At 34.3% G+C, this 16,627-nt stretch overlaps 1 protein-coding gene across 2 annotated transcripts in view; it reads left to right on the top strand.

Moving 5' to 3' along the window:
- Positions 1-16,627, top strand: part of osbpl11 (oxysterol binding protein-like 11) — a 50,415-nt gene that overhangs the window by 27,195 nt on the left and 6,593 nt on the right. For both annotated transcript variants that reach the window (XM_039755377.1, XM_039755376.1), the window contains exons 6-11: positions 2,572-2,770; positions 7,461-7,612; positions 9,619-9,759; positions 11,074-11,563; positions 14,381-14,567; positions 16,086-16,268. In XM_039755377.1, the coding sequence (XP_039611311.1) occupies positions 2,572-2,770; positions 7,461-7,612; positions 9,619-9,759; positions 11,074-11,563; positions 14,381-14,567; positions 16,086-16,268 (1,352 nt within the window). The remainder of the gene's footprint in view (positions 1-2,571; positions 2,771-7,460; positions 7,613-9,618; positions 9,760-11,073; positions 11,564-14,380; positions 14,568-16,085; positions 16,269-16,627) is intronic.

The raw sequence follows: 16,627 nt of genomic DNA, 5'->3' as shown, positions 1-16,627 counted from the left end.
ACTCATCGTGTTTGGAGGAGAAAGAATGCTGAGTTGCATCCAAAGAACAGCATACCTACTGTAAAGCATAGGGGTGGAAACATCATGCTTTGGGGCTGTTTTTCTGCAAAGGGACCATGACAACTGATTTGTGTAAAGAAAAGAATGAATGGGGCCATGTATCGTCAGATTTTGAGTGAAAACCTTCTTTCATCAGCAAGGGCATTGAAGATGAAACCTGGCTGGGTCATTCAGCATGACAATGATCCCAAACACACCACCCAGGTAACGAAGGAGTGGCTTTGTAAGAAGCATTTCAAGGTCCTGGAGTGGCCTAGCCAGTCTCCAGAACCTTAACCCCATAAAAAATCTTTGGAGGGAATTGAAAGTCCGTGTTGCCCAGCGACAGCCCCAAAACATCACTGCTCTAGAGGAGATCTGCATGGAGGAATGGGCCAAAATACCAGCAACAGTGTGTGAAGACTTACAGAAAACGTTTGACCTCTGTCTTTGCCAACAAAGGTTATATAACAAAGTATTGAGATGAACTTTTGTTATTGACCAAATACTTTTTTCCACCATAATTTGCAAATAAATTCTTCAAAAATCAGACAATGTGATTTTCTGGAATTTTTTTTTTCTCATTTTGTGTCTCATAGTTGAGGTATACAGTAACCTATGATGAAAATTACAGGCCTCTCTCATCTTTTTAAGTGGGAGAACTTGCACAATTGGTGGCTGTCTAAAAACTTTTTTCCCCCACTGTATGTACATGTGATTTCTCAGTTTTTTTTATTTTTAATAAATTTGCAAAAACCTCAAGTGAACTTTTTTCACGTTGTCATTATGGGGTGTTGTGTGTAGAATTCTGAGGAAAAAAATGAATTTAATCCATTCTGGAATAAGGCTGTAACATAACAAAATGTGGAAAAAGTGATGCGCTGTGAATACTTTTTCAGATGCACTGTACAGTAATCCCTCCTCGATCGCGGGGATTGTGTTCCAGACCCATCCCCCACGATAGGTGAAAATCCGCGAAATAGAAACCATATGTTTGGTTATTTTTTTATATTTTAAGCCCTTATAAACTCTCCCACACTGTTTATAAATATTCCCAGCAGTTATGCAGCATAATCCCTTTGTATTCTCTTAGATATTAGGTAAGAATCATTGAAATTATGTATGTAAATACACTGATTATATACAGTAAAACCAAAATATTATTTTAAAGATATTGAGTGTCTCCGATATCACATATGTTACAGCCATTACGATAGACAGGCCACCAGCAATAAATACATACAATGCAAGAAAAATTGTATACAGTAAATGTGTGTACAGTGACACTAAACGTACGTATATGTACTAAGTACTGTAAGTAGAAAATTAATTATGGTTACTCACCAACAATGACACGATGACTTTGACACGATGAGTTTAATTTTACTGCACAACAAAGGAGAGCGTTACAGCCCTTCTAAAGGAGCCACTTCAGGCGATTGTGTAGCACTGCCGTTGTTCTTCTTCTGGCTGTCTTCAATCCAACTCCCTAAAGCAGATTCCTTCCAGACTCTACTGCCTTATTACATCCACTTACAACTCGTTTTGCACCCTGGTTAAAAGGACACTGCGGCCGTAGATCTTCTATTCCTTTCCTACTTTTTAAATAAAAAGAATTATAGCCTCATTGATGCTGTATTGGCGTCCTACAGCGGTGTAGCTTTTCCCTTCCTTCAACAAATGCAAAACGTTTACCTTTTCGGCAATCGTTAACATCTTCCGTTGGCGCTTTGGCACGGCCCCTGAAGCAGTAGCAGGAGCAGATCGTTTTGGAGCCATAATGAAGGGCTTGACTATGCACAAAATTAAACACAAAAGAGCACAAAAGTTAACTCTTTACACAGCAAAACACGTTGATGCTGAATGAGCGAGATGAGACTTCGTGGTTAACACCGCATTCAGCACACAGGAACTTAACTGCGTACTTTGATTGGTTAGCTTCTCAGTCATCCGCCAATAGCGTCCCTTATATGAAATCAACTGGGCAAACCAACTGAGGAAGCATGTACAGGAAGTAAAAAGACCCATTGTCCACAGAACCCGCGAAGCAGCGAAAAATCCGTGTTATATATTTTAGTTATGCTTACATATAAAATCCGCGATAAAGTGAAGCCGCAAAAGTCGAAGCGTGATATAGCGAGGGATTACTGTATAATCTTATTCAAATATTATTTATAATTATGAGTCCAATAAACAGTACATTTAGCTTGGACGCCCATTATTTCTTCTTTATCTGTAACTAAAATGTTCTGGCAGATGTTTGATTACATAAAAGATTTTCTCTGTTTATATCAGAAAGCTGACTTTCTCTACCAGCTTTTAACATCTAATTTTATTAATACAAGTTGAAGTACCTTTGTGTGTGAGTGCATAACCAGTAAAACCGTAAATCACAGTAACATACTATTAATTATATACAAATAGGTATACTTTGACACTAAATTGCTGTTGTAATTTATTTTCTTTGCAAGATTTTTTTAGAATGTGAACATGAACATTTAACTTTATAAGTTTCTCTTGCTTTATTTTTAGATGATGTCACAAGCTGAAGGACAGCATAAGGACTTGATCCAGATGATTGAAGGTTTACCATCCTCTGTTGATGTCTCTCCATTGGACCAGGACCTACTTATGCTAAAAGCAACTTCAATGGCTACCATGAACTGCTTGAATGACTGCTTTCACATTTTACAACTCCAACAAATTGCACAACAGAAATGTTCTCTACCTGGTGAGACAATATGTAATGTAATTAGAATAATTCCTGGGTAGTGCTGTTCGCTTCCCGGGTCCTCCCTGCATGGAGTTTGAATGTTCTCCCCATATCTGTGTGGGTTTCCTCCCATAGTCCACTGGTTAGGTGCATTGGCAATTCTAAATTGTCCCTAGTGTATGTGTGTGCACCCTGCCCCGTGTTTGTTTCCTGCCTTGCACTCTGTGTTGGCTGGGATTGGCTCCAGCAGACCCCCGTGACCCTGTAGTTAGGATATAGTAGGTTGGACAATGGGTGGATAATTCCTGAGTATCAGTATTTAAATACATTTATTTTCCAGGTTATTGTATATTTAAATAAATAATTTGTAAATAGCTTAAAAGTTTTATTTTTAAAAATCTTAAATCTAGTATACACTTCCTTTGTAAAAAGAGAATTTTCAAACAATATTTGCACTTCGATGTAGACTTCCAATAATAAAAATGCTTTGGGAAAATGCATTTAAAAAAAGTCAAAAGCCAACAGATGGCGCCATTTAGGCATGTTGGTGTGGTGTGTCCTTTACAGACACATTTGTTATTCAAATGAAAAATCTCAAAAAAGATCATTTGTCTACCATATATTGCAGTAATGCGTGTCCTGCATATTTATATTTTGTATATCTTAAAATACAGTATATGCCGCTTCAGTGACTGGACTGATTTGAAATAGTGATGTCAATTTTTAATCTTATCTGTGAACATTGTTACACTTTTTAATAGTAAAAAATATTTAGTGAACGTGTACTGTAACTGAAGCATTTTTGTCTGAATAATCACTTTTATATGTTTAGGTGTTTCGATATATTAATCTCAACTAGAGCTATTTAAATTACAAATGAAGGCAGTATGTAATGGGTATTAGAATTAAAAGCAAGTCATTCAATCCAATTGTATTTCAGTTGTTTAAAAACAAAAAAGCATGTTAACAAGCTACAGTACAGTTGACTTTGTACATTGCTTTGGGTAAAGCCAAAAATTCAGAATATAATATATGAAATCAGGCGAAATACCGTCGCTTAAGAGTTGTCTAAACTCTGCCCCAAAGACAAACTGGATAAGTTGTTTTTGCAGTTGTAATTCCAAAAGATGCAAAGTACAATACAACTATTCAATACTTTTCTATTGTATTTGTTAAATTAGTAATTTTGTGTTTAAAGCGCAAAATGCTGCAATTCCAGTGCTACCTGCAACATTATGATGGGACTTAAAGCACATTTAAATTGTATGTTAACACAAAGGTATGCATTTGCATTTAATGACTTCTTAAAGACGACAGTTTTTTTCATATACTTAGGTACTGGGCAAAGGCTAATACTGGAGCTTATATCTTAAATGACAATAATGTTACATGGGTAATGCAATGATACAGTTTCTTCCTGTTCTCCATCAGGTTAAGGGGATCAGATTTTTCTTATGCGCCTTTTATTTGAAAGTTAGATTATATGTGTTGATGGTATATTAATTGCTTAATTAAGTTTTTGTAATAATTTAACATGTGAATTGTTTTCTTTAAAAATAATTTACTACTTTTAAATCTGTGTATACCTCTCAGGGCTTGTAAATGAAATATCCAGTGTAGATTAATTTTTAAGACATTCTGTTCCTCGTGTGATTTAAAATACGAGGTGCTGTACTAAACAAATTTGTTCATTGTCCTTTATCACATGTGTTTTGTTTTAAATGAAGTGTTTTAAGCAGCTTCTCTTTTAATTTTAGTGCAAGAAACATCTCTGTTTTCTACTCAGATGCAGAACACTCCTCTTCTACTCTAAGTTCAGCTGAACAGCATGTTTGTCTGTATTTTCTCTTCTGGCATAGATTCCTGGTTCTCAGTTTATTGCTCAGTTTGCTTTTAATACAAAAGCCAATATTTCGATCTTCTGCCTCCTGAACTCTGGGTCTTTTCTGATTATAGGCTGTTTACTGTGTAATACCATAGTACTCCAAAGTACCATTATACTTGGCCTGGAAGAGCACTCAAAGTTCATTACTGCAGTACTTAGTTCTTGATAATTTAGAGACTCACGATTGATTCACTTGGGATGTAAAATAGTTGATTTAGATCAGTAGCCTGCCAACAGGAGCATTGGGATTTACAAATGAGTACCTTTGTTTTATTATTCCACATTCATACTTGACTATTGTAATTTGTTTGGCTGCTACTTCACATTTTACATATTCTATATGGAACAAACAAGATAATCCAAACCAATTTTAAAAACAAAATCACAAAATAACGCTGGATAATCTGGATAACAGGCCTTTAAGCCCAGCAAACTCTCCAGCCCGATTGACCTTGTTTCTTCAAAATGTCAGGTATACAGTATAACACAATCAGAGAGGAAGTTTTCCTGTGTTATAAGCAAAGTTACTGTTCCCTTTCGGAACTGTAAAGTGATGAGTATTGCCAAGCGCTGTCCTAAATTTTAACCAGTAAAGACCGGTAACTGTTTGAATGTTTAGTTATGGGACTGAGAGAAGAAAGGTGCGGGGCTCAACCATAAATTTTATTTTACAAGAAAATCAATGCAAGTAGCGTTCATTGTTTTTTGGGACCATTATTTGCTTGTGGAAGTCATTATTACAGTTTAGAATTTAGACAGCCATATTGAAAGAAGCATTTCAGACAATCTCACCCAACTATTAGGCATGCACACACTGTAGAACAAGCATTCCATTTTTTAACTGATGGATAAGTTTAAGAAATACATCACTAATTCTGTGAGTAATATACAAATACTACAATTAATCATTGCATCACAATTGATAGGATTATGAATAAAGCATTAAATCAAATTGTTCTCCAGCAAAATTTATTCAAGACAGATTGGATGCTTCTGGGTATTTTATTAACTAAAAGGAAAATTTAATTGCTTAAATTTAGCCAGTCAATGAGGGAGAACTGAGAAACAGTTCTTTTGTAGGTCTTTAGGAGTTTGAGTTTAAATTATGTTACAGCAGGAGTGTTGGTTAACTAGATGTACAGGCAAGACGATATGTTAAGTATTAATATACAAGAAACTCAGATTACTGTTGATTGTTTCATCTAACTTTTATGTATATTTTAATCTTTACTAAAATTGTATCTTATATATAACATTAATGTCCTGTCAGAAGTGGCTTGGGACATAACTGCAGTTCATGCCTAAGAGTTCAATGTGTCCTGTGCTGGAGTTCCAGCTCATCCTTGGTACAGCCCTGTTTCTTTGTGGCCATGGGCAGTTTATTTTTATTGTGATCTGATCAAAGACTGGCTGTGTTGCATTCTTAGTGATACTACACTGTAAAGTCCACATGAACAATGGTAATAAACCAGAAGAACAGAGTAGCCATTAATGTAAAAATAACATTGCAGGTTACAGTTTTAATTGGTTAGTGCAGCCTGTAATGCACACTTATGATGCATTGTCATTTCTAAATCACAGTCTTAATACACTTAAAAAAGGAAGGGACATTATTGAAGTTATTGCTTTGTGGATAAACAGGCTTTTTTGGTTCTATACTTTAAATAGTAACTGCCACCACTGTTGCATCACATTTTGGTGTGGCTGTTTGCAACTATCTGTGCTCTTGTCACTGTTTCTGGTAGTTTAAAGGAAAATGTGAGGCACTTAATTTCATTGTTTTAGTTTTTATAAATATTAAAGCATGTTATCTTCAATAATTGTAGAATACATCAGTGTATAGGAACTCAAAGCCAGTCGGCCTGATTTCTGTCATGCGAGTTTCTTTTTGGAAAAGGCACTTTATATCACTTCTTATTTCATTTTTGTGCGAGACCATAGCATAGGTTCTAAGTGAGCATTTAAATTGAAGCAAATGCTTTATTTTGAGGTTAATGGCAAATAAACTTTGCATATCTAGACTTTCAGTTTACTTAATCCTGTAAGCCCTCAGTGGTCTGAATAGAATCGGCTTCTTGTGTCAGCTTTTGTAAAAGGGAGCGGAATATTATTTCATAATTAATGAGGGAATTAATCTACTGCAAGTGGTGTGTAAATGTAACTGGAGAAACTGAGAATCATTACCTAGACAGGTTGACAGGTCTCGAGTTTGTTGTTTCTTTCTATAAGAGGGAAAGATATTTTAATTTTTGCATTTGTGAGAAGATATCAGTTATAGCTAATTTATTCATATTTTTAATTTCAGAAAATAATTAAAACTTATCAGTGTTCAAAGTACAAACTATGCAGTGCTTTTTTTGAATACCAAAATTATATTTGGTAAAATTGCATATAACCTATATATAATCATAACAGCATTCACAACACAGTATTTTTTTTTAATCTGTTTAGAATGATAGTACAGCAGCTGAAATATGCTATCAAAAACAGTGTTTGTTCCAGTCTGTTTTACTTCGACATAGGTATCTTTGAAGATCTGGTTACTCTTGTTCATATTTCATGGAGTTCTACTTTCTTGCATGTTACCTTTAACCAATCGGGTGAATGTACAACTGCACTGGGTGGGGCTCTGTGTTTTTTTTCCTGTGTGTATTTGTGGCTTTTCTTCACCCTTTTCAGCAAATCTTTGCCTGCAGATTCTTCTTTTTCCAATTGTTATTTTTTTGGCAAACTAATGGAGATATAATTTTTTATTGTATAGCCATTAGCTTTTGGCGATTTAGACTATGAACAGTTTTGAGTCAGAACTACCTGTTGTTCCAGGGGCAGCAACTATTGAGTGGCTGGAACCTAGGCTTCCTCTCTCGGATCACCTTAAAAATGGAAGTACTCACCAGAGTTTCTCAACTGATGACAGCAAGTCAGAAGATGCATGCCACAACCAGGTTATTACAGAACATGTTGATTTAACCATGGTGTGTATTTATTTTATTTCTAAAATTTTTAAATTCAGTTTATTTTTAGAAACCGTTAAATAAGGGGCAATGTCTTTACAGTTAAATATATTGCATGATGTGTAACAGTAAAAGTATAAATGTTTTGTATCATTTTCTATGTAGAATGTGTTGCGTAAAAGATAATTTGTGCTTTTGTTGTTCTAATTATGGCTTTTTGCAAAACTAATTTAAACTACTCTAAATAGAACTACTCTTAAGTTCTTTGTTTAAATGCTTCTAATCTTAAATTGGACATATACAGTTTAAAACAGGGGTTAGGGTTAATTAAAGTCCACAAAATGCTGAGTATACAGTTTTGGCTGATGCAAATTAATACTTCAATTTTTGTAACCTGTTTAATCCAACTACAGTATTGTAGTGCTCATTAGAAATTAACTAAGAGGCACAATTCCTATTCAGTAATACAAAAAGAAATAATGTACACACAAGTTGGAAATTTATGTTCTGAAATACTTAAATCTAAGTGTAACATTTTGGGGAGCCTGAGACTAAAATAACCTGAAAAGTGGAAAGTATGCAAATAATGAGGCCCATAGGCATTGTTACCCATTCTTTAAAATAAACAAAACCATAAAATAAAACTTCCTCAATCTTCTAGGTTAAGCTTACAATTTAAGAAATAGAGTAAATAAAATAGAACTGAAGGACTTGTGTATCTAGTTTTTGTATGAAATATGCAAAATAAAATTGGAAAAAACTTTTGCCACCCTTCGCAAAAAAACATTTAATATAAATGAGATGTTTCTGTCTGCAGAAATTAAATTATTAAAGGACTAACCAAAAATGCTTAAGCAAGCATACATGTTTGACAGGGAAAACACAAAATGAAAGTTGTTTGGAAATGCAAATTGACCTTTTTGTTTACAGGCTGCATTGCAGTTTAGACAGTAATTTTTAAGCTGCAAATTTTTATGATGCATATCTGCAGAAGCATGTCTTTTGTTTGATTGTGTACACTAATAATTGTATTGTGGCAGGGTAGATATTGATTGTCTAAACCACACAGCAAATCAAACTCATTTCAACTCGACTCACTTCAGAGATATCAACTTATCTTTGATTAATACTGCATATTATCAGTGTAAAATGTTACGGCTTAACATCTTTCCTGTTAGTAAAATGAGGAGCTGCTCTTTCTGTGACAGCTAATGAAATTTGTAGTGTCATAAAAAGTAGTGGTTCTTTTCTAAAAAAATAGTATGTTATAGTAGTATTCCTGCCAAGACCAAGAAACATGTAAGCCTAATGGCACTGAATGATTTTAAAAAGTAATGCATGTCTGTCACCCAACATTATACTCGCTCTTCTAGACCGAAATTAAAGGTTTTGGCCAGTCCTTCATATGCCACTGTTCCTCAGGTTACCGTTATGTCTTTTCAGTAAACAGTTTAGATCTGTAATGACTAGAATCACAACATTTTGTAATAGTGTGTACATGGTAGCTGTCAGATGCCTTGACTTTAGCCTTTTGTGCAAATTTAACAAAATACAATAAGTAGTTTACCATTTGTGAGATGTTGTTGTTGCTGTTATCCTTATTTTGGTTACCAATTATCTATGTATATATGTATGTTTATGACATACACCACATCAAATAATTCTATGGTCAGAAATAAATACATCCAAAGGTATGTTCAAGAATGCTGTTTATATGACAGTTGTAGTAATAACACAAGAATTGGTTCAAAGACATGTAAGTGGAATCGTTTTTCACTTGCTCCTCTTACTCTTGTTCTGTGTGTATTCTGTGGCATGGTTACGACTTAACTGGTTGGATTCATGCATAGATCCTGTAGTGGTGTTGGGTATGTGGTATTGTGTAGATTTTGGGACTGGGTTTATGTCTTTGAATAAGTTACTGTTCCTAGATGCAGGCCAAGTCTCATAATCATTTTAAATAAGAACTAATACAAGATCACACTGTCCCAAATACTTCATAGTAAAAGAGTGTTGTTTATATTCAGGAACAAGATGAAATCGACACAGATGATGAACTAGAGGATACTTTTGATGACAAAGAGGATGACTTGGGTGCTGTGGAAGAACAACGCAGTGTTATCTTACACCTGTTATCCCAGCTAAAGCTGGGGATGGATTTGACAAGAGTAAGTAATTAAAATAAATCCCCTATATAATGCAAATTTTTTAAGAAAGAGTATCTTCCTGGGATCTATGAGAAAACATTCTTGTAATGTCGTCTTTGTTTAAGTTTAATATGAATCTTCTGGAAGAAACATGGCATATTATTAAAACTGGCTCTTTTTAACATCTAGATATTTGTAATGTTTATTACCAGCTAGGATATATTTGACTCTGATTTTTCAAATAGGTCTTATTTAGAATAGAATTTTCTTTTCCCCTCTTTTTTTTTGATTTTATTATTTGGTCCCTTTCAGTAAAGCACACTTTTCGAGTGAAAAATGGGGAAGAACTTTTAAAATTAAACTTTATAAAGTTTTATTTTTTAGCATCTCTGTAAAGGAAGCAAATGTGACAAACAATAGCAGAAATAATAAAAGCTGGTTATAGGTTAGTCTTTTTAGAATAACTTGAACACTTTTCAAATGATTCTGTAATTGATATTGGTCTTTGTTTTATTTTTTTTTTACTTTCTTAGTTACCAATTTCCTCTCTGTGTCTGTGGTTTTTCTCAAAGACACGCTGGATAGGATAATTGGTTGCACTAAATTGACTCTGCGTGAGGGAAAATGGATGTGCATATGAGTGCTTCATGCAGCAGACTGGTGCCTTGTGCAGGTCTGGTTTATATACATAGGTTGTTGCCTCCATAATACTGAACTGGTTAAAAGGTTTGGGTTTTGATGGATGGCTTTCCCTATATACTTAGTAATTCATATGTATCTGAGGTAAGATTTATCACATGTGTATACTGAATAAAACCACAAAATAGCTAGAGCACTTTAGTGTTGGGTAAGATTCGGGTTATGAAGAGCATTCTCAGCTATTTTATATTAGTACATTTTCTTTGTTTTTTTTTTTTGAGCATATTTTCTACTGACTAACACTACTTTTAAATTAACCTTTGTTAATCTGAAGCTCAACGTCAAGTTTCCTATTAAGATTTTTTTTTTATTTAAACACAATGTACTGTTAATCTTGTTATTGTCTTCTCTGTTGTTTTATTTACTATGTAACAGAAAGACCATTCCGCTTCTGGTTTCATTTGTATTTATTTAACTAATAAGCTATGTCAGTGTGTGTTAAAAGCTACCAGGTTCACAGATTATAGTGACTCACCATTTCCTAGTTATGTTTCACTTCTTGCTGCAATGAATAACTAATGTATTGGAGTGAGCACATTTTCATAGTAGTTTTATTGAAATTTGCAGTGGCTTTTTTTTGTGTTTTTTTTTTTAAATGACATAAAGCAACCTTAAAAACTTGTTTTTCTTTACCAGGTGGTTCTTCCTACATTTATTTTGGAAAAGCGCTCATTATTGGAAATGTATGCAGATTTTATGTCTCATCCAGATCTCTTCATTGCTATTACAAATGGCGCAAGCCCAGAGGAGCGAATGATACGATTTGTGGAATATTATCTCACTTCTTTCCATGAAGGGCGCAAGGGAGCCATAGCAAAGAAACCTTACAACCCCATAATAGGAGAAACCTTCCGCTGTTCATGGAGGATACCTAAAGATAAAATTTCTTCACAGAAGAGTGGTGTCTCCTCATCACAATGCAATATGAACAAGTCTGGCTCAGAAGGATCAAAAGAGTTGTCAGAATACTATCACGTGAGATTCATTGGAGAACAGGTTTCCCATCATCCACCTGTGTCTGGATTTTATGCAGAATGTGAGGAGAGGAAGATGTGTGTGAATACTCATGTATGGACAAAAAGCAAATTCATGGGAATGTCTATTGGAGTTTCAATGATTGGTGAAGGTAAATAAAAAGACTCGTAACATGCTGGTTTAGTAGTGTGTTTGCTTTTTTTTTAATATATAAGTTGTACCTTGTTAATATCTCACTAACTAAAGTATACTTTCCTGACTGCTTTGATCCCTGCAGTATGTGTGTTTTTTCTGCCGTTCCTCGTCTGTATACTCTTGACCAAACTAAATGATCCATCTAATTAAATTATATAGGTTATTCTTGGAAGTGACACTTAGGTACAGGGTTACATAGTACTGTTTGAGTAAACATGATCTGAGAGGTGAAGTTTTTAATTAAACAAAATTACATTTGAATATATCTAACATTTCTAGTATAGCATACAGTGCAAATGAAAAAATCTGAACCATATTCAAAACTGATTGAACAATTGGAAGATGCATTTTAATGTAGAAAAGTGCAAAGCGGCACTAGATGACCAGCATTGTCCTACGTGAAACAATCTCTGAGAAGGTGTTGGGGAGATTGTTAGTACAATGTTCTCATTGTGTAGGTAATGTGCAAAAATATTTAGAAAGGCAAATTAACTTGTATTGTAAAAACTGTTGAATACAAATTAAGAATGTGTTAGTAAGATTAAATCTGGAGTGCTATGTATAGTTCTGCAAAAAAAAAAGCATAGCAACTTTAGAAGCTTTATAGAAATTAGCAATGTTGTCTCATTAAACAATGTTTCTAGTTCTTTAAGCAGCTAATCAAAAATTACTGTTGAACCAAAACAAAAATTGGTTGAAAAAATTATTTTAGCCTTCTATTTTAATCAAACCAAAACTAGACTGAAATTGCTTGCATCTCTTCCATATTAAGAACACCCCAAAAAAAAAAACTGAAACTGATTTCATTTTACATGAATGCCCTACTAAGAGACAGCCTCAACTGGAGCAATTTAGAGAGAACTTTGTTACTTCCGTTTTTTCAGAGCTGAAGTGTAACAAACATTTCATTATACAGTACAATACACAGTAATAATGTATAAAGAAAATATTCATGTCAGTCAGAAATATTTTGTGTTCACATTGGATTTCTAAGAAATGTATTTCACACTAAATACATTTCCTTTTCTTCCACTAAATGCAGTCTTTACATTTCTGTCTATATTTTAAAAAATAAATAAATAGAACTAAGCTTTACTTGGTTTGGGTGTTGGTGAAACAACAAATTACCACTGGTATAATGTTTCTTTCAAACTCCAAGGCAATAATTGTGACATTAACTTTACTGTTATACAGGCATTGGCCAGTGGTAAAGCAGTTAAGTTTTTTTCACATGCAGTCATTAGTAGATCTGGCTGATAAGCGAAACCTGAGAATAGCAAAAATTTACAGAATTTTCAAGATACTGAAATATTGATATGCCATTGTTTAAAGCAAATTTTATTGAATATAGAATATACAATATGGACTGAGCTATATTGAGCTAACTGGAATGTTCTTATAAAAAAACTTGTGTTTTCATTACAGCCTGGAACAGTAAATTGTAATATCATTTGCATTAAATAGTTATTTCAGAAATGTTAATAGGTCTTAATTTTTTTTGTAAAGGAACACCGTAAATAATTTAACAAAACATTCGGAAACCAGCTTTATTCAAATCAGGCTAACTAGTGTGTGATGCCTATTCTTGCATCCCTGGCTACAAGAAAAGAAATGGTCCATCACAGCAAGGCCCACGTACACACACTTCTACAGTCAGCAAATGGATAAACATCAGTCAGCCTGACCTACACTTCTTTAGGGATGTGATAGTTTTCATAATCTGCTAATGCACACACAGTATTTCCTATCACAAACAAAGACAAGGCATATTAACCACCTCAATAGAGTAAAGAAGAATCAGGCAATCTTGTGTGTGGTGACCATTCTAGCACCCCTGGTTACAAGAAAGGAAATGGCCATGGACAGGTATCTTCCATCTTATAGTTAGTGAATGTGTGAATTTCCCCTTGGGATTAATAAAGTATCTATCTATCTATCTATCTCTCTCTCTCTCTCGTTCAGGGTTTTAAAAGAAAATATTGTGTGTGGATTAGCAGAGTATGAAAACTATCACAAACAATGACAAGGCACAGTGTTAACCACCTAAATATAGTCAAGATGAATAGGAAATAGAACTTTAGCCGAAAGGCAGAAAAACGAAACCAACAATGTTATACAGTATTTTGGTCAGTTACAGCAATAGAATGAATCTGATGCAACAAATGTTGGATATGACAGTTTTATAGTGCTTAATTTCAGTAATATAATTTGAGCAGTCGTTTCTTAATGGGTGAAAAGTCTAACTTGTTTTGCAGAACATTCCAATATGTGAGGGAAGGTTTAAAAAAAAAAAAAAAAATGTTGGAGAATTTCAATTTACACAAATATTGCAAAGTTATTAAATACCACTCTAGGCACCTGTCTCAGATTTTTAAGTGGCTTTCTTTTGGTTTTAAGATCAGTAATGGCTGTTTTTCAGTTATTTTATTTCACTTACTGACCCATTCATCTGACGTTAATGTTGAAAGCCAAGCAGTGTTTTATATATTGAATTTTGCCTGTAAATTTAGGAATTTATTTTTAAAACAAAAACAATATTGTCAGGTTTTTTTTTTTTTTTTGCATTATGTATGTCACTTAAGAATGTAAAAGTGGTTACTAAGCAGACTTTTTCTAGACTAGTTTTTAATTCTAAATGCATGGTAATAGCTAAATTATAATAAGAATTGTTAGGTGATGTATTTTTCATGTTGCTTGGTATGATAGTAAGGTTATTTGTGGATGACATTTGAAAAATTTTCAAAGTGTCTCCAATTTTTTTCTACTTTTCCAGGCATTTTGTGTCTTCTAGAGCATGATGAAGAATATTTGTTTACTCTGCCTTGTGCATATGCACGGTCCATACTCACTGTACCCTGGGTTGAACTAGGTGGAAAGGTCAGTGTCAACTGTGCTAAAAGTGGGTACTCGGCAGCCATTACCTTCCAAACCAAACCTTTTTATGGAGGAAAACTGCACAAGTAAGAATTATTTAATAAATTAAAGCAATGTGTAATTTTTGGTTTGGGTGAAATTATCAGTATAGCAAATAAGTGTATGTAAAATGAAAATTAACTGTGTCAGCCAAAACCATTATATTTTTAGTACCCAGAATTCAAACTAGAAGTTAATTAAAATGTAGTGTATTAAGTTGAATTTGGATGTCACACTTAATAAATAAACTATATTAGTGGGTGTGGAGTTTGCATGTTCTCCCCGTGTCTGTGTGGGTTTCCTCCGGGTTCTCCGGTTTCCTCCATAGTCCAAAGACATGTGTGCCCTGTGGTGGGCTGGCACTCTGCCCGGGATTTGTTCCTGCCTTGCGCCCTGTGTTGGTTGGGAATTGGCTCCAGCAGACCCCCATGACCCTGTGTTAGGATATAGCGGGTTAGATAATAGATGGATACATAAAGTGGACAGGACTGACGAGCTTTGTTGGACTGAATGTTCTCATCCAGATTCTTCTGGATGACTGATGACTGACTGACTATAATAGCATGGTATCTTTATATTAATTCTCTTTACTCAAATTTACTTTATAATTGACCGTACAAGACAGACAAGTATTGGTATTTTTTGGGTTTTTTTTTTTTATAGGACACAATTTATGTAAATGAAACACTGAAATAAAGTGAACTGCTATCCAACTACCTCATACATTTATATTTTTGACCCTTTAAAAGAATTGAATACTTATTTGATTAATTCATATTACTTATTATAGTCTCAACTATGCTTTTTTTAGTCTGTTTAGAAAACACATTAAAGTAACATTGTATTTACTGGACATTACTTGGAATTTGCTGGGTAGTGTGGACTTGTACCTAAACTACTGCCGTTTAAATCAGGGATTAACCAGTTAAATCCCCAGCTGTATTCCTTATGACAATATGTAGGTCACTTAACCTGATTGTGCTTTGTTTACAAATCATATTGGCACACATTTGCTCCATAAGCCTACGTATAAAGTGCTGTAAAATAGTGCTCACAATTACAAAACGATTTGCAGGAAAACGTAAAATCTGTTAGCACATGTTCTGACTGTCTGACTGACTGACTGTATCAGTATTTCAGTTAGAGATGCTAATCCTACCAGTACATTCAGAAAGCAAGCAGACATTTCCTAGAGGGCATTGACCTCACATTTGACGATTCAAATTCTAGTTCAGAGTGCATTGCAGACTGCTGTGACTTGTTCTAGGCTGCACCATTGATCACTTGGATTGGGTTAGCATGTTCCACAATCAGCAGAGATGCCACTGTTCCATTTCCAAATTAGATAGTCTCCAAATCTTGGCTATGTCTTGGGCCACTTTTTGGGAATATCAAGATACATCCCCTTTCCTTTCTGAACCCTACTATACCATGATTATAGCAAAAAGAACATTTGTGAGGTTCAGTTAGCAATGGTAAGAAATGACTTAAGGCTCAGATGACTGAATAGTCATAAAACTGTTTAAAATGGACAATTCATTAATAATGCATGTGTTTGTTCTCAGAGTAACTGCAGAAGTGAAGCACAATCCTACCAACATGGTTGTCTGCAAAATTCAAGGAGAATGGAATGGTGTTCTAGAATTCACATATAGCAATGGTGAGACAAAAACTGTTGATGTTACTAAACTTCCTGTAACACGGAAGCGGGCCCGTCCCATTGAAAAGCAAGGAGCATATGAGTCAAGGTAAGAAGCATAAGTGTGTGTTTAATAATTCACTGTATTGATCTAGACTTCTTTTCCAGTTTTGCTTTATCGTTCATTTTCTTTTTAGTTTTATGACCGCAAAACCTAAACTTGTATACATTACTGACGAGCTAACTAATAATATACTTTAGGCAGGTTTCAACTTAAGTAGCTTAATTTTATTGTAATTCACTCTTTTTGTGTTTCACTTAGCATTTTTGCATTGTTTTTCTGGTGGTGGATTCTCATACTGTGACTCCACCCGAGTTGCTACAGAATGTTTTCATTTTTTTTCAGGCATTGATAAATAATTTAGTTTTAAAGGGGCAAAAAAGTTGTGAATTTTTAAGCGTTTCCGG

This window comes from Polypterus senegalus, chromosome 6 (assembly GCF_016835505.1).
Source record: "Polypterus senegalus isolate Bchr_013 chromosome 6, ASM1683550v1, whole genome shotgun sequence".
NCBI classification, from domain to species: Eukaryota; Metazoa; Chordata; class Cladistia; order Polypteriformes; family Polypteridae; genus Polypterus; species Polypterus senegalus.
This window is presented reverse-complemented; position numbering and strand designations above follow the sequence as displayed.